We start from the raw sequence: 22,510 nt of genomic DNA, 5'->3' as shown, positions 1-22,510 counted from the left end.
TTGAAGCCATATCTGTTTACAATCATAAACATATGTCAGGTAAAATCAACGCCATTTAGATTGTCAGAATTATCCTTATCAAAGTCACAAATATTTACGTCAACGATGTTAAAAAAAACAATGTAACGTCATCTTTTGTGTAAATATGAAAGATTTTCATGTGATTAAATGCAATGATTCACTACCGCAGTGGAAATAGCAGGAGCCTTGGTGTATCGTGTATCCACCAGTGCCGTCAGGCGGTCAAACACCCCGGGCTCGAGCTTCGTGATCTGATTGACTTGCAAATACAGAATCTGTGTGGTGGTGGGGATTCCCGCAGGCACAGACGCGAGGCTTCTCGCTGAACAGTCCACAGATGTCCCCGAGCACGAACACTGCGAGGGACGGGCGACCGTTTAGAGGCGGCTCACAAGGGCCTCCCTTTGCACGCGAGCGGCGTCGCGTGTGGTCCAACATTTACACGAGTTGCCTCTTCCCGAATATTTCCCTGAAAATGTTTTTCCCCGTTACTTTTAAAAGTGATTCGTTGAAACGTACTGTATATACGGCGCTAATATTGATCACTGTATTAGCGTCTATAGTGTACTTACTAGTACATTTATTGGATCCAGTGGCGGCTGGTGATATTTATTTTTGGGGGGGCGCATTTTTTTTATTTTATTGAGGGGGGCAAATAAATATAAAGCAGTACCAAAAACCATTTTGACTACTTGAATATAAATTTTGATGATCTTTATTTACATTTCAGACCAAAGTACCAAAAAGCATGTTTCCTACTTGAACATAAATGTTTCTCTTTTATATACATTTCAGACCAAAGTACCAAAAAGCATGTTTCCTACTTGAACATAAATTTTGCTCTTCTTTCTTTCTGGCCAGCAAATTTCTCAACTACTCTCTGATTAAAGTCAGTCATCTCCGTAACAAGTCTCTTTTCCATGGACAGCAATGCCAGTGCATTCAGCCTCTCCTGGGTCATGGTGTTTCTGAGAAAAGTTTTTATTCGTTTCAAGGTTGAGAAGCACCTCTCAGCTTCAGCCGTGGTCATGGGTGTGGTAATGATAACTTTTAGGAGAGTCACAGTTTCGGAAAAGACTTCTTCGAGATTATTCTCCATAAACAGCTGGAATAGGTCCACAGCACCACGGCTGGCTCTGAACTCTTCCTTGCTGTAGATGAGACTGAGCTCCGTCTTCAGCTTGCTTCCACTGAGCATCGGGTACGCTTTCATGGTGCTGCTCAATGCATCTTCAGGAAAGGTATCCTTGTACTCATCAAACCTGTCCCCCTGCAACAAGGTGGCACAGACAAGGTGGTCTGTGAAGGAGAAACGCTCCCTAGTGTGTCCCAGGATTGTGTCACAGACCTATAGAGATAATTAAACAAATAGATATATAAATGTAAGGTAGTAGCCTGGAGTAGACCACTAATTGTCACAGTTGCAATTACTTTCAAAAGAAAAATAGAGCCATTTGAGTTTTTGTCCCATACAAGACTGTAGTTTTTGGTGGCTTCAAATTTCATTTGATCATTTATTTTTATGTTGCCAATTTATTATTTTTGGGATGCTATTGTATATTAAAATTAAGATTTTTGTTAGGATTTATACCAAACTAAAAATGTTTTCTTGAGTCTGTAGAATATTTTGACTGATTTCTATAACAAACTCACCTCTGCTGCAATCCTTTCACGGTCTTCCGAACTGAGCGCCCGGCGCCTCTTTGTTGGACGAGAACCACTGCTTTGCTCACCAATGGAGTGGAGAGAGTTTCTGCAAAGGACAAAGATAATTTATTATAATTTTGGCAAAGGATAAAGAGAGTTAAAAATGAAAGAGAAAGCAAATAATGATCATATTACAGGAATAAAGTTACCTGATCTTTTGTATTTCTTGTTGGAACTGTTGGATGCTCACTTTGATATGGACTGAATCAATGTTCTTTTTCTGGAGCTTGGCATAAGGAAGTCTACATGTGGCATGATGTGGTGATAAAGTTCCAGAAAGAACTTAAAATCCTCATCCTCCAGTAGCATGGCCAGGGCTCCTGCTTCTCTGACAGTATTGGGGTCGAAGTCATCTGAGTCTTGTATGCTCTCAAAACAGTGAATGAGATCCTCTCTGTGCTCAAAAACAGTATTAATGGCACGGCTATGAAAGTTCCATCTGATGTTGCTGGATCTTGGCAGTCTATGGGCAACCACTTTATCCAGAAAACATGTCCGCTTGGGTGACTTAGAAAAAAAGCTGGCAAATCCACCAATGTTAGAAAAAAATATTCTCGTCTTGGATATGTGAGACGTGGCCTGTTGCATTATCAGGTTGAGCTGATGTGCGTAGCAGTGGATGTAGTGGGCATTTGGGTACACATCTTGTATTTTTCTCTGAACACCTGCAGTGGCACCCCTCATCACGCTGGCCCCATCATATGCCTGGCAGATGAGCTTACTTTTCTGATCCTTAGGAAGGATAGAAGCAAGACGCTCTTTTAGTGCAGTAGCAATGGACTCAGCTGTAGCTGACTGCAGAGGGATGAACTCAAAAAATCTTTCCTGCACGTTATTTTTGTCGTCGATGTAGCGCAGCACAAGCACAAGTTGGGACTGTGTGGCAATATCTGTTGTTTCATCTGCCTGGATTGATAAAAAACTACTTGTCTGGACTTCTTTGATTATTTCTTCTCTTGTAACAGACAACATACAGTCCAGTAGCTCGTTCTGTATAGTTTTCGACGTTCCCTTAAATACAGTAGCACTGTCAAGGTGCTCTTTCAATGCTCCATCAAGAGAGGCAACAAAATCCACCAACCCGCGAAATATACCGGGGTTATCTGAGCTCTCACTCTCATCATGGCCACGTAACGCCAACTCAAATGCTCCACAAAATTTCACACAGTCTATTATCCTGGAGAGTATGTGTCGATTTTTTGTCACCTCTTCGTTGTGCCTTCTAATGCCAATCCTGTAGCCTTCATCTAGTTGTTCAGCAATGCTAACTCTGCCCAAAAACGTTAGTTTCATGCTATTATCAATATGGCTGCGGCTACTTTCATGACGTTTGCATTTGTCAGAGAGATGTTTGAGGTCTCTTACCCCCGTCGTTGTCCACAAAACTTCAGTGCCGACACTTTGAAATAAAAGACAGGGAAAACAAAAAAGAGAATTGCTAACATCACATCCAGCCAGCCACCTCCGTTTCTCATAACAAGCGCGGGTGAAGCTTCGTGTGTAGCTTCGTCCTCTGTCACTGGCCTGCTGCTGGATTTGTAAATCGGGTTGGTCCGGTCCGAGATCCTTTATCTTTTTTATTTCTTCCAGCGAAAGCCTTGTGAAAGGGTTTTTTTGTAAATAAATTACAGAATTTGGATGAACTGCTGCCATTGTTTACACAAAAAATTTGATCAGCCTAGCAAGTGTCAAAGTGGTGTCGCCTTCGCACTCGCAGTAGTGGCCTACAGCGTAAATTTGAATGACAGGTGACGAGAACCAATCAGATTGGATAAAATAACATGTATCCAATTCTGATTGGCCAGGGACGCAACGACTTGCGCCCCGAGGAGAATCTTTAAGAAACCAATTAGAGACCAGCTTCAGGTCACATGCTGTCCGAAAATGTAAAGTCTCACATAGACATCCATTTGTCCGGCGCCCCGCATGAAACACATTGAAAAACATAGAAAATAGTTGACCGATTAAAGCCAGTTTTTATTAAATGCTGATGCTTTTCTTACTACCAGCCGGCACATCGTATGAAAAAAATATTTTATTTATGTATTTTTATATAAATTTTGTATATGTTTATTTCTTGAATATTGATGGGGGCGGCGCCCCTGCGCCCTCTATTGACGAGCCGCCACTGATTGGATCATTGATTAAAGTTTTCCCATGCGCTTAGAGATATACATTTTAATAGGCTTTCACCTACTTCATATTTTTTTTTAATGTAAATGCGTGTATATGTAATTATCAAGAACCATGATCAATACACTGCACGTCGTATTTACGACCATGCGATGTATTAATCCACCTCGCACCTGCACACGAGCTGCTGTCATTACTCCATCTCCATTGGGAAACGTGCTTCCGCTATAGTTTTTGACCATGGTCAATGTGCATTGGCCATCGTAGATTAGTTCATCATCCCCTCTTGCGCTATATCCTGGACAAACCCAAAGTGCTTCTGCACCATATACTATAGGAGGTGGTTCACACGGATCAACATCTCGAGTTGTAGACACGTGGGAATGTTACGTTTCATTGTGCGGTTAATCTTCACATAAGCACTCCAACCTGCTCTCATTGGAGCGTTTTCCTTGCATGGCTTTAGTCTCCTTATCGCTGTTGTTAGAACGTCGAATGCGTAAACAACTATCGGGCAAATAAAACCTTGTTACAACTGCAATCATACAACAAATAGCCTCAAGAAAGTCATTGTAAAACGCATGATTGTAGGTTATTAGAGTATTCATAATCAAGCTATTGTTTAATAGATGTGTAAGGGCAGTGAGTGGCCTAGTGGGCTTGGGGGATGGTCGTGGTGACAGGGGAAGGAAGGGTTACACGAGGTAAGTGTGCAGAGCAACCGAACAAGGCTGGGAGAGATCGAGAGGAGGTGCGTGGTTGGGGGCGGGGCTCGGTCATCCTGAAGGGGATATGAACCGTATGGCGGGACCCCGGGGTCCCATAAGCCCCCGACTCTCGCATAAACATTATATTACAATGTAAACAAAAACTCTGCTCTTTTTCACCAATTGGTTTGAAGGATGGTGGCAAGTGTTGTCTTGTTAAACTATACCGCTGTCAATCATCGTGTTTCTCAGTGAAGGATTTGTGAACGCACTTTGTAAAGAGGACATAAAATAGTAGGCGTTTTCAATGCTCTGTTCATATTGTAACAAGCGTTTCTACAAATGTTACTCTACAGAGTAGTGGGTCGCCGCTCCTCTTATCCGCATTGATACGAGCCGTATGTGGGGACTATGGCTTAACCACAAAAAAAAACTATTTGCACAGATGCATACGGACAAGATAAGTATTATCAAACAGGAGGAATTAACGTCTCATCTGTTAAATATCTGCAGGTAATATGATTGACATCGATTGATCCTGGCTGCAGACATTTGTAGGTCACAAATAATGATTAAGATAAAATAGCATTTTCACTGTATTATGCATACCGTTATGACAAATAAAGGACTTAAGTCGTGTAGGCAGTTTGAGTAGCTTTGGATAAGACTTATGATCCAGCCCATACCCGAGCATGGAGTGTATTTGCTGTGCTTGGACGACATGACAACAGAATGATCCGTGCCAGGTGGGTCGCGGCGTTTATGTGTGCGGTGGGACGGAGTAGCCAAAATAAATAAATTAATTACGATTTTGACTCCCATTTATTCGTGACCCTTAACTATTATCGGTCTGTCGGTGCAAACCTCATGTTGCAACGCGCACACCTGTTTTCCCTCCGTTGCACCTGCTTAACTGTGCGCACCGCGTACTTTTCTCCTCCACATCGCCCCCTCCCCCCATGAATAAAAATGCAGCCGTCCTGGCTGTCAAATCTATGCAAGCGTGCATGTATGTGTGTGATCGATCCCTAACAACAACACAATTCTAGGCAGTGACCGTGGGAGGGCAACAATAACAGTAACAAACATAATGTGAAGGCGTGAAAAGTCCTTCCTATTAACGAAACGTGACGCGTTGCGAGCGAGTGCGTGTGGCAAGACCGTCTCCGCGGGTAGAGATGATTTCGGTCGGGTGTGAAAAATAGTCCACATCTTTCCGTCCGTGGACACTTATCAAGAACATAGCCATATAAAAAGGCATCGGTTATAGAAGCAGTCAGTTGGTCAGCCAGAGGCCATGCCATAGGCCAACGGATCAGATATTCAATCTCAACGAGGAGGTACTTGTGTCCTCTCTGGGAGACCAGAAAGGGCCCCAAAATGTCAAGGGCCACCAATTCATTCACCCGTGACACAACAATGGACTGTGATGGGATCTGCGGGCACAGGGCAGGGGATTTCCGACACGCACAATCGGCACAACCTTTAATCAGAAGGAGTACAGTACATTGTTTTAATGTCGGGCCAGTAACAGTTCTTTTTCAGCATCTCCAACGTTTTGTGAACACCCAGATGCACCAATTTATCGTGTATGGCTTTAGTAAGTTTTCCCCTAAGGACCAATGGTACGACCAAGGAATAACGCTGGGACTCCCCTTCCCACCGCATGAGGAGTCCCTCGTGCAGCACAACGGATGGGCATCCCGCGGGGCATGGCCCACAAGAAGCACGACGGCGCAATGTCAAGAGTGAGGTGTCATCAACCTCTAGCTTAGCCCACGCATCATGGTCGAGATTCAAGACAGGATCGCGTGGCGACTGAGCGCCTTCCTCCTGCATTGTGCCGGCTGTCACAAGCACCGCGGGTGCACCGTCTTGCGAGGGCTTACATCTCGATACCCCTGAGGCACACGTGCACGCAACCTGGGGCGGTAAGCGGGACAACGCGTCAGCGTTGACGTGCCGAGTGCCTTTTCTGTGCACCACTGTGAATGAAAATTCCTGGAGGATTTCGAGCCATCTGGACAACTGGCCGGACGGCTGGTTGATTTGAGAACTGGGAGGCACGTTAACGGTTTGCCTAGCCATCGCATAAATGACAGCGTTCTGCAATGGATGTCGACCAGGAGAGTTCAGAAACAGCAACCTCTGTCCCGATGGTAATTCAATACACCCCTGGTCGATTAAACGTTTCAAGGGCATCCTGCGTAGAAAATCAGTGCCCAGCAAACAGAGGGCATGGCCAAAGTCGGTGAAAGCAATATCTGTCCTTCCAAAATATTTCCCCAATTTGCACAGATTCCAACATCTGACCCATTATGCCCAGACTCCCCCTGTTAGCTGCCACACAAGCCCTCTCCACGGGGGTAAGAGGATCGGACGACGAAGGCAATGTACGAAACACAGCCTCGGAGATCATAGTTGTGACGGCCCCTGTGTCTATCAACAGACGAACCTGGATCCCCTGAATTGACCGCATAACTGTTGAAGAACCTGCTGCGGTGCCCACTACGCGATGAGCCAGTGCATTCCATTGTTCGATGCCATGTGGCCAAGACGCTAACGACCCCGCACCATGTTTCCAAGTCGCGACAGGATGAGATTCCACAGGATGAGTCCGCACGCGACCTATGCTAGATGGATGATGGGACTAAAGCGGCCATGTGTCTGATGCGTCCGGACTCGCCTGTGTATTGCAGGAGGTGGAGGTGTTGAAGCCGGAGGATGGATTCAGCGAAAACCCTCCAGTCCCATGGCGGGAGTCGACGGCGATGTGGCCCGGGCATCTGCACCTTACGCAGGTACGGTAAGAACGCCCAGGCGGCGTTGTGCCTCCAGATTACAGTGTGTGTCTCCATAGAACCCACTACATCTGGTGCCAGTAGTGCCAATGCTTTCTAGCTAGGTGATAACTTTAGAGTAGGAAAATGTTTACTAGATGGAGACAACCCACCAGGGCTTCTTCAGACGAAGAAGACGAAGAGGGGGTGATCCCTCAGACATCCCTGGGAGAGGCGGCCCCGGAGATGGAGCACAAGGGAGCTCGGCCGGCGGACCAACGCCAGGAGCACGACCTCGCATGCCGCCCGCATTGGGAAGAAACAGGCAGGTGTGGAGCCGGCGCCTTGCTGACTTACTGTCCGCTGCGGCACTGCTCGTCGCTGAGTTGGAACTCGATGAGCCGGGTGAACGAGTTGGTGGGCCGGAGCCGCGGGGTGACTACTCCGCCGCTGATACGTCCCACGCGCGGGAAACAGCCCACGAGCACGGCCGCTATTTTGACAGGCGAGCGGGACGGTATTCCCGCCATAACGAACCTCCCACCAAAACTACAGGCGGAGGTGCCGGCACTGAGGAAGCGCAGGCCCTTTGTAAAATAATTTGTGGCTGCAGGAGGAAATTGGGCGGCCTTCAGCCGGAGGTTCACCGCCACCTGCCGCCTTCGTTGCTGTTGTCATCACTTGATATTGCGTTGCTAGACGATAGTTGGCTTTCTTAGTTCAGTGCCGTCAGTGTCAGACGTCTTGTGTTGTGTGTTGGCTAGCGACCAGTGTAGAGTTGCATATAACCGAGAGACAGCAGAGTGTGTAACAGTGTAGGGTGTGTATTGTATAAAGTGTGCTCGGTGTTAATGATAGAACTGCCTCCAAGAACTGACGTCTCTAAGTTAGTCACTACACAAGTACAGCTCCTTCAGATTAACGAGGCGGTCAAACACCCTGGCGGGTAGAGCCTGTAGTTGGTTGGTGTGCAGAATCAAGACAGTCAGTTGAGTCAGTTTGTCAAACACCCCGGCAGGGAGAGCAGACAGTTGGTTCTCATACAACCACAGCTTCTGCAGATTCACCAGGCGGTCAAACACCCCGTCGAGAACGACCATCAGCCGATATCCAGACATGGATGTGGAAATTCACCAGCATGTTCCTTGATTGGGGTTCAGTATAACCCAACTTCCAGTCGCATATTCCACGAGCATTTGTTTTCATACTTCATATATTCGAGCCGTTTTGAATAAATTAAGAATGCGTAATAGAAATATTAATCCATTTCGGTTTACCTTCAGTTTATTCCCATTATAATATAAATGCCAGGTCATGATATGAAGGATCGATTGCGAATTTTCAATCATCCCTGCTGGTAGAGCCGACGCTGGAATATCAGCTTGGTGCAAATGAAATCATACGATGAAACCTACACGTTCGTTACATTTCACGTGAAATAGGTTTACAGCAATGACTTGACTTTTATGCTCAGTGTAACAAAACAACGCATTTTGGTCAGTAACATTACATTTAGTTTGGATGCCGAAGTAGAAAATCGATATACATTAATATCTACAGGTGCATCAATATGCATGCATTTCCTCGAGTAGGTTTTCTAGGTTTAATTCTTCGTAACTCGTCTTCTGACTTCATGATGCCATCAGACGGAATATGTTTCCACACTTAACCATTCTTAGTGATTCGTGAGGTGATGTTCCACGTTCAGCGGTTGACGACACTGGAGAGAACACGGGGAGCTGATGGCGAGGGCTGGAACTGCTGAGCTGGTGGCAAGTTCCTGAGACTCGTGCACTATAGTAGAGTCCAAATTATAAGGTTTGATAACACTTGCGGGCTTTGATGAAGGTTCACTTTGACCAATGGACCGACGATCCACAATAAAATGACCCGGCTGTTTAAATTCACGACTTTTCCTTGGCTAAACAATGACGTCACAATCTCTTTAAGTGTGCATCGTGCACACGGACTGCACGGGCTCATGGGTAAAACCTGGATCTGTGGAACGGTCTCCAGCTGTGATTTTGCAGCGCTACTCGCGTCAGTTGGGTCAGATTGAGACGAACAACAGTGGGCAGAGCTGTCAACTGGTTGGTATGCAACTTTAGTTCATTTAGACTAACCAGCCGATCGAATCCGCCATGGATTCGATTATCAGATGGCAGCTATGGGATTTCCACATTCCGGGCATATTATCCACGGGCATAATATGACTTTAAACCCCCCGCCCACCTCCTACACATTACACAAGTAGTACTAATCGCATATCTGCATTTCCCATAAATATGCTAAATCCCTCTTGATATGCAAATTATTTTGTCAAGGCGCTCTTCCCCCTCCATCCCAGCTTAAATAGATGCTCTAAGCCTGGGGTGTGTCATTCAGACTCTGTCTTCTCGCCAGACCTGTTCTTCACCTGAGGACGGCTGCTTGCGTTGTGGCCGAAACGTCGTGAGAATTATTTTATTATGTTTAATTTTTATTATTTTATTATTTCCATTCTACGTGACTTTACCGAAAGAACCACGAAGATGAATCCCTGCAGTCAGGAAAGCTTTAAATCGAAATTTAACAAGAAAGTGTTTTCTTTGGATAACGTATCTTTGTGAATAGCAATGGAGTTTGCTTGAGTTGATACATCTCTGTGAAAGCGATTCGAGGTGAATGTAAGAGGTCTCTGTGAGAAGCATCAATGTGAATGGATCACGTAGTAATTAATCACGCAGTAATCTATGACATTACATTTAGTTTATTTACGTGACACGTCTCTCCATCCGCATTTGACGTAAATATAAGTGTCTCGACTTGAATACAGATGTGTTCAGTAAATTGACCTTCATTCACATGTATGTATTTGTAGGGGTGATGTAGGGGTGTTAAAGAGAGGGCCCGTTATGCATGGCAGTCTATGGAAAACAAACACAGTGGGCGGGGCTACGTAAGTGCACGAGGAGGTGCCCTCTACGACGTCCGAGCCAGACACCCTGGGGGGGGGGGCTGGTTCGAACGTTATGATCCCCCGGGGCCCCACCCCTCAGGGAGGGGTTGAGTATAAAAGGGGGTGTTTCAAAGGGCTCGGGAGTTATGTTTTAAGCTAAGGGAAGAAGACTGAAGACGTCTTAGATAGAGCCCTGGACTCCCCTAGTTCGATGTCCTTTTCAGGGCCGGACAGGACTGAGCCAGCGGCGTGGTCCCGAAAGCCAGAGCCGGTGCTCTTGTAAGAGCTGGTCTGGAACTCCGGGTACCGGGCCCGACTTACCAGTGTCGGGCCAGATAGCCTCCCCTAGCCCATTAGTGGAGGACTCGGGGCTAGGACAGAGTTAGCTAGGTGTGTATCCCGAGTTATACGGGTGAGGGGGCCGATACCCCCTCGAGTGTTATATGCCCACTGTCGTATTGTGAAATAATATACGTGTGCCTCAACCTCGGTGTCCAGCGTCCTCACCGGTACTTCATATTTATATTAGACTTCATCATGGGACCTCCTTTGCCAGTACCAAAATATACTAATACCTTTGCAAGGAATCATGCTTACATTAACCACAATACTTGCAGTCAGATGCAAAAAAAATGTAAGCATGATTCCTTGCAAAAGGTGTCAGATTTGTTGCCAGAAAAAAATGGGAAAAACCCTATTAGTATTATATTAGACTGTCAAACACCCAAACGAGTACTCATGGATTATGATAATGTGAGTGACCTGTCAGTTCAAAATGGCCTCTTCACTTCTAGAGACTTCAGTTTAGTAGTGACCTCCATGCTATTTGCCCAAAGCGATCTCTCACCACTCTCATGGAAATATGTTGTTAATGAAAGCGAAATCCATTTACGTAAAGTTTTTAACTAGAGCCATTCTCTCTCATGCAGACATGGGGATTGACACAACCTGCATTCTCTATCATAAAGACGTCTGATCTAAAACAACTTAGACTTACTTCATATGAAAATTAACAGTTTACACGATTCCAGTTAAATTCCATCGAGATCTGCCAGTTAAAATTATTTCATTTACATGCAAATACATCTATGATTTTAAGATACCTCAATTACTATCAAAGAGAGAAGTGTCAGATAAATCCACTTAATTAAATTTCAAAGATAACCGCGTTATTAATTACCACGTGATCGATTCACTTTGATGCCTCTCAGAGACATTTTACATTCACCCCGATTCGCTTTCACAGAGATGTATAAACTCAATCAAACTTTATTCAGGTTCACAAACATCTTATACAAAGAAAACACTTTTATGCACGTCCGGAGGCTGTAGCTCCTCAGGGTAACGAGTGAGGGGACCATATACCCCACTTCAGACACCAGTTGTAGTGTTGTAAAGGACTGACTTCTAAACTTCTTTATGGCACACACTGTTTATTGTCTTAATACACAGTCCATATCACACAAAGGGGTATATGTTCCCCTCACCCGTTACCCTGAGGAGGTACAGCCTTGTACAGCTCCACACTCACGCTTAGCTCCTATTCTAAGGAGGTACAGCCTCCGGACCTTGCAGGCTATCTAATCTCCCTGCTATCCCAGCGTCCTCTGGCTGGACCTAGGGGATCTCTCCCCGACCACTGGTTACACTAAACCCTAGCCCTAATAAGGGCTGGAGGGCTTGGTCCAGGGTCCTAGATGTCTTCGGCCGACTTGGGTCTTCGTGTAGCAGACCTGGCCAAGAGCTCTCAGCGCTCTGGCTTTTATACCTGTTCGTGGCCGGGTTGTCCAATCCACGGCCACCTTGTGGAACCCTCCGATTGGTCCTTCCCAATCTGGCGTGTGGATCCTACCTCACCCCATTTGACCCTGACCGTTTGATTGAGCGGGAAAACCTTGTTCACGATCCGCTCTCTGACAGCTTGCGAACAGCGAGTAGTTATCACCACTACACAATTATAAACATCTGTCAGGTAAAATTACCTCCATTTTCATTGTCAAACCTATACATATAGCGCTTAGGGGCCGTCCATAAATGTCCCGAGGGGGGGGGATGGGGGTCAGACATTTGTGACGATGTGTGACGAGGGGGGGAGGGGGGGAGGGTGGGGTTTGAGAAATGTGACGTCAAATCAAAAAGTGCAACTTTAAATCAATATAAATTTAATATAATTGTTATAACGGCACAAATTTTGATACATTTTAATTATTGATCCATGGGAGAATGGAGAAGCATAAATGTAGCAAAAAATAAGTTTAATGATTGTTATGAAACATTTTGATTCCAATGATTCTACCAGGGCTTTTCATTCAGTGAAATGAATATGTGATTGTTATAATTGTACTCTCCATTTTGCTTCGTTCTACTACAAAGTGTCAAGTATTTTATTATAGTCATAATAACTTTTAATATTTGATAATTATTAGAGAATTTCAATATAATTTTCTGAACATCTGCAGTTTTAGTTAGATGTTGAATATTTTCAAGTGAATTTTATGATAAATTTCAGATTTCCAACGCCTCTTTTTTAATACATGTTTTCTCCTACAACATCAAAGTGCAGCGCCACATTAAATACGCACTACAATGATAATAGCGCCACATTAAATACGCACTACAATGATAATAGTTTTATTTTAAAATTATTTGAAGCATGTTTTATTTTCCAAATGGAAATACGGTTTGGTGGGGGGGGGGGCAGATCTTTGTGACGTCATATTTGAGGGGGATCTGACTTTTTGTGACGCCGTGTGACGAGGGGGGAGGGGGGGGGTCAAAAATCGGCCAAAATCGCGTGACGTTATTTATGGACGGCCCCTTACACGTGCGTTACATTGTGTGTGTGTCAGGGGTCTGTAGCCTGCGAATCCGGAGCCGAATGCGGCTCTTTGGCTTCCCCCTTGCGGGCAGCCGTTTTTTACATAAATCTAAAACGTAATTTTACGTAAAGATAATTTAATAAATATGGCAATGGAATGCATCACTATGGAATGTTTGAGTGACAACAAATGTACAACAAACTGTATTGTTAAAGAATCACTAAGGGGGTGGGGGGGGGGGTAACGAAATGGACGCAGTTGATTTCATCACCTATGTTGTTTATTTAAGTCATAATGTTTGTTATACCCGCTGCTGTGCACAGGTAGCTCTGCGTGTGATGGACAACGTACGGATGTGACGTAATAGTCCATCTAACAGACTGAGTACTGAACATGGGGGAGGAACGAATGAGTGGAGTTCTTAAAAAAAGTATGTATGTTGAACTTTTTTTTGCACCGTACGTAACTAACTGTGGGACTCGGAGGTGCGGGGGAAGGACAACAAGCTAAACGCAAAAATCAGTTTAACGAAACCAGTTTTCAATTTATATTTCAAAGTGCATAGCTCCATGTGCTTTCAAATTTCGGAAGAGCATTCCAGACTGCTGCAGAAGCGCAGTAATGATGGTAGTGGCGACAGAAGAGTGATAAGGAGGTGACTGGCTGCAGGTTAGGGAGTGATTGGACAAGTGAGTGTTGTATTATATCATCAGTCAACCTGACTGCTTTATGTTGCATTTTTTCGAGAGGTCGTCACTGGGTGCTCTACTGTTTATTTGACACCACGGTTCAACGGCGGCCGAATGCGTGCTTTGCATAGCAGTCGAGATGGTTGTTCAGAGTTAAATAAGCCTTTGGTGTGGAGAAGGAAACCAGGCATTCTAGCTGCCTTCATAGGCAGATGACTGACATGGCTGAACGTGGGATACAAATGGACAAAGGGGCCTTAGCTGACATGAACATGAAGCGACATTCGCCAGCAACAACACAAGCACCACGTGAATCCTTCTCTTTGCCTTTCTTTGGTTTACACGACGAAGTGCATAATGGACATGGACAGTGTGGTGACAACACGCACCATCTACTTACCGTCTCAGTCAATGACTCTCTCCATGAGCTGATATACAGTCAGAACTAAGTTAACAACATTGGAGATGGCCACGTGGTAGCAGTACAACCAGAGGGCTCGTGAACCTGTTTGCACGGACTGCTGAGTGTCATTCCCTGCATGGTATGGGCGGTGGGTTTTCTCCAGGGTTTCCTCCAACGTGTCAAACACGCATTTACAATGGAGTTACCACACGCCCCAATGTGGGACCATCCTTAGCACAGTCCTGAGACTGGGTAAGACTTTTCTGGATGAGTTAAATTAGTGTTATTCACATTGACTTGGCGACTCTGAAGTATCATGCTATTTATTACTGTCGCTGGTCTATTCCCTGAAAATCGTATCTGTCCGGAACGGTTCTCACTCAGCTAGTTCCCCTGCAAATACCGCTTCTGCAATTACACTAGGCAGCCAAACACCCCAGCGGGAACGGTCGTCAGCTGGTTATTTTCCAGCTCCAGATACGTCAGCTTCCCCAGTTTGTCAAAGATCCCAGGCGGGAGAGACTTCAGTTGGTTATTGTCCAGCTCCAGATGTGTCAGTTCAGTCAATCGGTCAAACAGAGTGGGCGGTATCGCCTGCAGTTGGTGATAGTCCAGTCGCAGCTTCTTCAGATTCACCAGGCAGTCAAACAGTCCAGCGGGTAGAGCCTGCAGCTGGTTATTTTGAAATGAAAGCTCCTTGAGATTCCCCAGGCTGTCATACATTCTCTCATCCAAGCAAACACTCTTGTTCGCGTACGGCCATGAAACTTACTGATAAGACCCAATGAAGTCAAAACCGGTTAATGTTTTCCAAATGTAAACAAATGGCAATGGTTCTGTATCCATTATATTACTAATAATCCGCTTGTTCGTGTGTCTGTCTGTAACGCACCGGGACTTACAGAAAAAGAAGTAAACAAGTCTGGAGCGGATCTGTCTCCTGTTCTTTCCGACAAGCAGAACGAAAGATCGCGCGTCCATTCAGCCCAATTGCAGTTAGGCCTCGGCAAGGAAAGGTAATTTCCCCTTTTTACCGGGTAAAAGGGTAAAGGGTAAAGGTGTCGACATGCCAAGGGGTAAGGTAAAGGGTTAAAGGGTAAAGGTAGCTCGGAAGAATTACCCTGTAGGGTAAAGGTAGCGTGAAGTATTACCTGGTAAATACGGTGCTTTGTTAACCGCTAAAAGCTCCGTGGCGCAGTCCGTGGCCTCCATTCAACAAGTAATATTAAGACAAACTTTTTTAAAAACACGCTTTTATTAAATGTACTCGTAATGGTAGAACTCCACGACTTCAGGAAGTGGCCCCGAAGCTTGCCATGACGTAAGGGGCCATGGTGATTTACAGCCAACGTCAGTTGACCGTGGACAATTAGACCCAAGCCGAAACATAACATATAAAAAGAATGTTAAGAAATATATATTTGTTTAATGATAGAATATAGTATTGTCATCAGTATGATATAAGTATACGAAGTTTGCAGCCGATACCACATTAGGAAGTGGGTAAAAATGTATTTGCAAGATTTGAGGATACAACAACAACGACAACAGCGACAACAACAGCAACAGACAGTGAGTTAATAGAAAGCGTGTAAAATTGTAATCATCGAGAATATTCTATAACAATAAAGCGCTCTACCTAGCATTTACCGTTATAAACCTTGTTGATGTGTCATCATGGCTTGGCTTCACGAACGAAGATCTAGGAAGAACATCCACGTCTTCTGCAAGCACGCTGGTGGCTGAAGAGGCCTATGTGGGACAAGCAGGTCCTGCCACAACGGCTGCAAGTATAGGTCTGATCTGGGATGGGTGCTGAGGGATCACGGTTCTTCCTCCTTCTCCTTTTGTCCTCCATACGGGCCCTGCGGGTATCTTCGAAGAAGGAGGTGGCCTGGTGGACTGTGTGCCGCCAGGAGTTGCGATCAGCTGCTTGTGTTGCCCACTGACGGTGATCGATGCAGCAAGCAGTGAGGGACTTCTTCAGGGAGTCTTTGTATCGCTTTCGTGGTGCCCCTATGTCGCGATGGCCAGAGGACAGTTTTCCATACAGCACAATCTTAGGTAAACGGTGGTTCTCCATCCTGGCGATATGCCCTGCCCAACGAAGCTGTATCTTGAGGACCATGGCCTCGATGCTGATGACCTCCGCTGACTCAAGGACTTCAGTGTTGGCGACGAAGTCACTCCAGTGAATATTGAAGATTGTGCGGAGGCAGCCCTGATGGAAACGCTCAAGGAGACTCAGGTGACGACGGTACGTGACCCAGGACTCAGCACAATACAGGAGAGTGGTCAGCACAACAGTTTTGTAGACGTTGACCTTCGTGTCTCTTTTAAGGTTGCTGTTGTTCCAGACACGTTTGTATAGTCTGCCGAATGCACTGTTTGCCTCGGCCAGCCTGTTGTCGACTTCATTATCGATCTTGGCGTCAGACGAGATCACGCACCCCAAGTAAATTAACTGGTGGACAGCTTTCAGTTATGTTTGTTCAATGAAGATGCTTGGTGGATGGTGCTCCTCATGGGATGCTGGCTGATGAAGAACTTCAGTCTTCTTCAGGCTGACTTCAAGACCGAAGATCTGAGCGGTTTTCGCGAAACAGGACGTAATTCGCTGCATAGCTGTCTCTGTGTGAGCAAGGAGGGCGGCATCATCAGCAAACAGCAGCTCCCTGATCAGTTGCTCCATGGTCTTTGTGTGGGCCTGCAAACGCCTGAGGTTGAACACTCTCCCGTCGAGACGAAAACGGATGTATACGCCATCAGCATCGTCGAGGTCCTCTGTGGCCTGCTGGAGCATCATGCTGAACAAAATGGTGAACAGCGTGGGAGCAAGAACACAGCCCTGTTTCATGCCGTTTGCAATAAGGGAGGGCTGCAAGAGATCGTTGCTATGTCTGACTTGTCCGAGCTGGTCTTCATGAAGCTGGACGATCATGGTGAGGAACTTCGGTGAGCAGCCTAGCTTTTCCAGGATTTTTAAAAGTCCCTGCATGCTCAAGGTGTCAAACGCTTTTGTCAGGTCGACAAAGGTGACGTACAGCGCTTTGTTTTGCTCTCGGCACTTTTCCCGAATCTGCCTCAGGACAAACACCATGTCTGTGGTTCCCCGGTTGGCTCTGAAGCCACACTGGGTCTCTGGGAGGTGATCTTCAGCTATTGCAAAGTGTGTAGTCCCCTAGTAATACCCTGTAATCGGGTAATTTGTATGGGGTAAGGGTAAAAGGTAGGGTAAAAGGTAGGCTCTTTGCTTTTCACCTTTTACCTTACCTGCTGAAGGGTAAAAGGTAGGGTAGAGTGATTGTATTGTGGTAAGGTAAAAGGTAGGGTAAAGGTAGGCTCGTCGTTTTTACCTTTTAACTTTTACCTTACCTTGCCGAGGCCTAGTCGCCGTGTGGAGAGCGTGCAGCCTCCTCGGCGTGTTTCCTGGAGTTTAGTATTATCCTCTTGTATCAGTCCTGGTCGCGTGTTTGTCTCTCTAACTCTTTTTCCTAGTATTTACTGCAAAATAATTGGGTACGTTGTTTTGTTCTTGTTTATACTTCTATCGACAAAATGTATTGTAATAGAGATACAATCGTTAATGATTATACAGGTAGGAACAATATGTTCCACACTGCCTACCAGGGATTATTTGTATGTCTGACTGTCGTGCATACATATATATATAATATAAACAGCTCTTTGATTGGTGGAGACCTACTGCCGGGTACGGAGAGGGGAGGTGCCTAAGGGAGGAGGGTCAGGGGAGGGGCCTAAGGAAGGGGGGAGTCAGGAGAGGGGCCTGAGGGGGGGAGGTCAGGGAAGGGACCTAAGGATATGGGGGAGGGGGTGGTCAGGGGAGGGGCCTAAGGGAAGGGGAGTCAGGGGAGGGTCCTAGGGGAAGGGGGGTCAGGGGAGGGGCCTAAGGATATGGAGGGGGTGGTCAGGGGAGGGGCTTAAGGGTATGGGGGGTGGTCAGCGGAGGGGCCTGAGGGGAGGGGGTTCAGCGGAGGGGCCTGATGGAGGGGGGGGGGGTCAAGGGAGGGGCCTAAGGGAGGGGGGGTAAGGGGCCTAAGCAAGGGGGAGGGGCCGATAGTTAAGAGGGCTGGCTACCTGGCTGGCTGCCTGGCGACCTCAAGTCAAGTTATCTTTTATACAGGTAAGAACAACAGGTTCCACACTGCCCACCAGGGAATATTTGTCTGTCTGTCGTGCATATTTGTCTGTCGTGCACGAATGCGCTGTCCAACTAGGTTCCTACCTGCTCACTCCGAAGGAACTTGTTCAGTTATTTTCAGCATACTGTATATATGAAAAATACGTGATTTGAAGATTTCGTGACTGCAGGAATCCATACTCGTTGGTTCTTTCGGTAAAGTCACGTAGGTAGAAGAGTATGCAAAATACATATTTCCGCTTGAAATCACCCAATGTGTGAAATCGTCAGTCTCTGTACATATCCGCCATGCTGTAGCTGTAGAAGTTCCACGCTTTCCTGCTCATAATAATTAATGATAATTTAGCCACTTGTCAATCCACTGCAAGATAAAAGCCTTCCCACGAAGCGCTGGTCATATGTGGGAGCGACATGGGGGTTCTGTTAGCTATACTTCACCACGTTGGTAACTGTGGGTATGTGTTGTCTGGTGGATTTGGGATGATGTCACCCAATTTTTAACCGATTGCGCTACCCACTGCACCAGCACTCCCGCCCACCACAGTGTGTTACATTTACAATTCTTAGCTCAACATTACCCAGCATCATTTGCGAACAACGCTATGATTCACGTGCAGAGACGACCCAGAGAAACTTCAACAACTTGGCTTGGAGACTCAGCAAGTGCAATGTTAGTTTACAATGTATATGTGTGTTGAACTTCTGCCCAACCAACTATGCCAATAGGAAGTGCACGGCGTTGCTCGACTCTGTCCATGATATTTCACTTTCACGCGCTCCACGTGACCACACATTTTCAGGCAGTAGGGGAGGCAGGCAGGGAGTTAATGCCCCAACCCGCAGCCCAAACTTTACAGAATGAACCAGCTGACCTGCACCAGCCCATCGTGGAAAAATACCCTTCTGAGGAGCTCTCTAAAGCTCCCTCCAATGGAGGCCCTTCCGATATCAGTGGCGTGAACCTGGCAGGGCTGCACCTTGATCTGTTGCTCCTCGATGGTGACATTGTCAACTGATCATTGAGCACGATGAGCGCTCGAGCCACGTGTGAACAGCACACGATGGGAAGAGCGACCCAGTCTCCAGGCAATGCTCTTCAACTGGTTTAGGTCCAGACCTAAGTGAGTCAGTGTCGGCAACTTCCCTACGCCTGCGGCAGAGGTCACAACCGGGTACCCGATACCCGTACCCTATACGATACCCGGCTACCCGTACTCGGCCGGGTACGTGTACGGGTACCGGTTTGCGACCCTGGTGCGGCCGGGTACGGGTAGGCCGTGAGTCACTGTTGTTTAACCGTTTGTCACTCATTTCCTAACGTCTTGTCTCTTCTCACAATTCAAGTTCCTAGAATCAACCCACCCGTGCCTGCAACATGGCTTTATCCCAGAGGTCGCAATCGGGTACTCGTACCCGTACCCTACCCGATACTCGGCCGGGTACTGGCAGCCGGGTATCGGATAGGGTATGGGTACCCGTTTGCGACCCTGGTGCGGCCGGGTACGGGTACGGGTAAGGAATCAAAACCCGTTTGCGACTTCTGGCCTGCGGGCAACTCCGTAAATTTGTTATCACCGAGGAAAAGCTCCCGTAGACTCACCAGCTACATCAGGCGCTGCATTCATTCGGTCTGAATGTGTTCTTGAAGTCACAGCCTAAGTCGACTCGACGATGCCTCGTGTAACTTTACAAATTATTTGTGGATACCGCCCTGGCAAGCAGTGGTCGACAAGCACAGATAAACAAACTCAACACACGCACACATGCTGCCATAACGGGAAATATATAATGGGTGACATTTCACGCGATGGCCCTTCTTCATGTCTCGTATATGCACGTGGCCGCAACGTTTCATCGATGTATTTTCTCTTTAAGGCAGTGCGCTTGACGAATGTCTCGCGTTATTTGTGGATTTTCAGTTCATTTCCAGCCCTGTGTACAGTATTCCATTGACTAATTTTCTTTGTCTATTCAACTAAAGCGAGAAAAGTAGTCCACTCTTAGTTTTCAAATATTAAAATTGGTGTGGGGTCCCACTCCCCCCCCCACCAGCGTGGTGAAACATGGTCACTTTATCGAGCAGTGGATAGACGAAGGATTATTTGATATTTTTTTAACAACACTTATCTGCTCACAAGCTTGATGTTGTGAAATAAAGGTAGACAATGCTCTTTGGAGTCGTATTTACATTCACTCTGCTAGAGTCTTCCGAAACAGCAGAGACCGAGTGTCTGAGGTTGCTGCGCAGTGACGAACTCGCGTCTCTCCCCACTGGGGTGTTTGACATACTGACCCAGCTCACTCATCTGTATCTGCAGAGCAACCAGCTGAAGAGCGTTCCCAGGGGCGCATTTCACAAGCTGCACAGCACTGCCAGGATCGGTCTCTGCTTTGTGGCTTGGTAACGGGATAGAGATGACGCTCGGTACGAGTCGCGTTCAGTTTATAAAGCTACCGCGTAATTGAAATCCACAGTCATCGTTTTCATCATCATCGTCGTTATGGTGTCCTCTAGTGCTACCGGTTAGTCTGCAGTGTAACCGAACATTAGTGAAGATGAAATCAGTGAATCGTGTGAATAATGAGAGCTGATATTGATCGTTTACAGAAACTCGCATGTGCTGTGCTGGTTTCTGTTAGTTTAGCAACAAACGCAGGAATAACAACCACGCAACAACAAAGACAAAGGTCCCCGTATAGGCTTACCAGATTGTTAGGGCAAGTGCGGTTATGAAGGCCGGCACGGCACACTAGGGGGTAGTACTAATCGCATATCTGCATTTCCCATAAATATGCTAAATTCCTCTTGATATGCAAATTATTTTGTCAAGTCGCTCTTTGCCCCTCCATCCCAGCATAAATAGTCGCTCCAAGCCTGGGGCGTGCCATTCAGACTCTGTCTCTCGACAGACCTGTTCTCGACCTGAATACGGCTGCTTGCGTTGTGGCCGAAACGTCGTGAGAATTATTTTTTTATGTTTTATTTTTATTATTTTATTATTTTCCTTCTACGTAACTTTATCTGTGGTTAATGCAGACACTGGCAAAGGCGGTCCCATGATGAAACTCAATTCCTGTTCACAAATATCTGTTATCCAAAGAACACACGTTCTCGTTATTTAAAGTGATATCTGTTTACAATCATAAAAATTATCTCCATTTAGATTGTCAGAATGATAATTTATAAAGGCACACATTCACGTAAACGGTGTCAAAAACAATGTAACGTGATCTTTTGTGTAAATATGAAAGATGCTCATGTGATTATACTCGTGTCTCCACCAGTGCCGTCAGGCGGTCAAACACCCCGGGCTCGAGCTTCGTGATCTGATTGCTGTTCAAATCCAGATACTGCATGGTGCTGGGGATTCCCGCAGGCACAGACGCGAGGCCTTTCCCTGCACAGAACACTTGTGTCGCTGAGCACGAACACTGCGAGGGACGAGCGACGGTTTAGAGGCGGCTCACAACGGCCTCCCCTTGCACGCGAGCGGCGTCACGTGTGGTCCAAAATTTACACGAATTGCTTCTTCTTGAAGATTTCCGTGACAATGTTTTACTCCAATTACTTTTAAAAGTGCTTCGTTTGAACGTATTGTATATGTAGTGGCGGTACGCGCTGACAAGACGGGGCGTGTGTGTGTGTGAGCGCGCCGGGCGTGGCTACATCAAGTGGGGTGGTATTGACGCGCGCCGACAGTGATGGATGGCGGGGCGGCGCGGCGTGTGGGGTTGTGCGCGCTGACACGATGCGGGAGATAGGATCGTGGGCAGCGCGCAGTGATTGGTTAACTGGGGTGGGTGCTCTCAGCGACGTCCGCATAAAGGACTATAAAGGGGGACGCGCGGGACCACTCGGGGAGTTGTAACCAGTTGAAGATCGAAGACGGAGTTGAAGAGGTAGGGCCCCGAGACCCCTAGTTCCGTTGTCCTTGTAAGGGCCGGGACCCTGTGTGGCTCGGAGGCGAGACTGTGGGACCCGTGGTCTGACGTCCATGTGGGACGAGGCTGTGGGACCCAGAGTCGAGACGGACACCCCAGTTAGGTGGGTTCCGAGAAGCTACGGGGCGTAAGAGCCCGTGGGGGTGTAGTCAGGGGAACTCAGTGGGTTAGGCTGCAGTTAACCACCCGTGTGAAATAAGTTGATGTTA

At 46.6% G+C, this 22,510-nt stretch overlaps 1 protein-coding gene and 1 long non-coding RNA gene across 3 annotated transcripts; both read right to left on the bottom strand.

Annotated features, from left to right (window-relative positions):
- Window positions 1–720: 720 nt before the first annotated feature.
- Window positions 721–1,955, bottom strand: LOC133342977 (uncharacterized). Of its 2 annotated transcripts, none has more exons than XR_009755207.1 (2): window positions 1,675–1,955; window positions 721–1,369 (listed from the first exon to the last, which is right to left on the bottom strand). It is a non-coding gene; the product is annotated as an uncharacterized LOC133342977 (long non-coding RNA). The 2 variants fall into 2 exon arrangements; XR_009755206.1 differs by having other exon boundaries at window positions 721–1,291.
- Window positions 1,956–8,235: 6,280 nt separating this feature from the next.
- On the bottom strand, window positions 8,236–21,812 carry LOC133341718 (leucine-rich repeat-containing protein 15-like; the record flags this gene model as incomplete). The annotated part of the gene is made up of 3 exons (XM_061550368.1): window positions 8,236–8,437; window positions 14,712–14,923; window positions 21,642–21,812. Coding segments are annotated over 3 exons (585 nt in total), but the record flags the coding sequence as incomplete, so codon positions are not given.
- Between the last annotated feature and the right edge of the window lie 698 nt (window positions 21,813–22,510).

Source organism: Lethenteron reissneri, chromosome 2 (assembly GCF_015708825.2).
Source record: "Lethenteron reissneri isolate LAM-NWPU_2019-01 chromosome 2, ASM1570882v1, whole genome shotgun sequence".
NCBI lineage: Eukaryota > Metazoa > Chordata > Hyperoartia > Petromyzontiformes > Petromyzontidae > Lethenteron > Lethenteron reissneri.
Note: the sequence above shows the minus strand (reverse complement) of the source record. Positions and strands in the feature narration are given on the sequence as shown.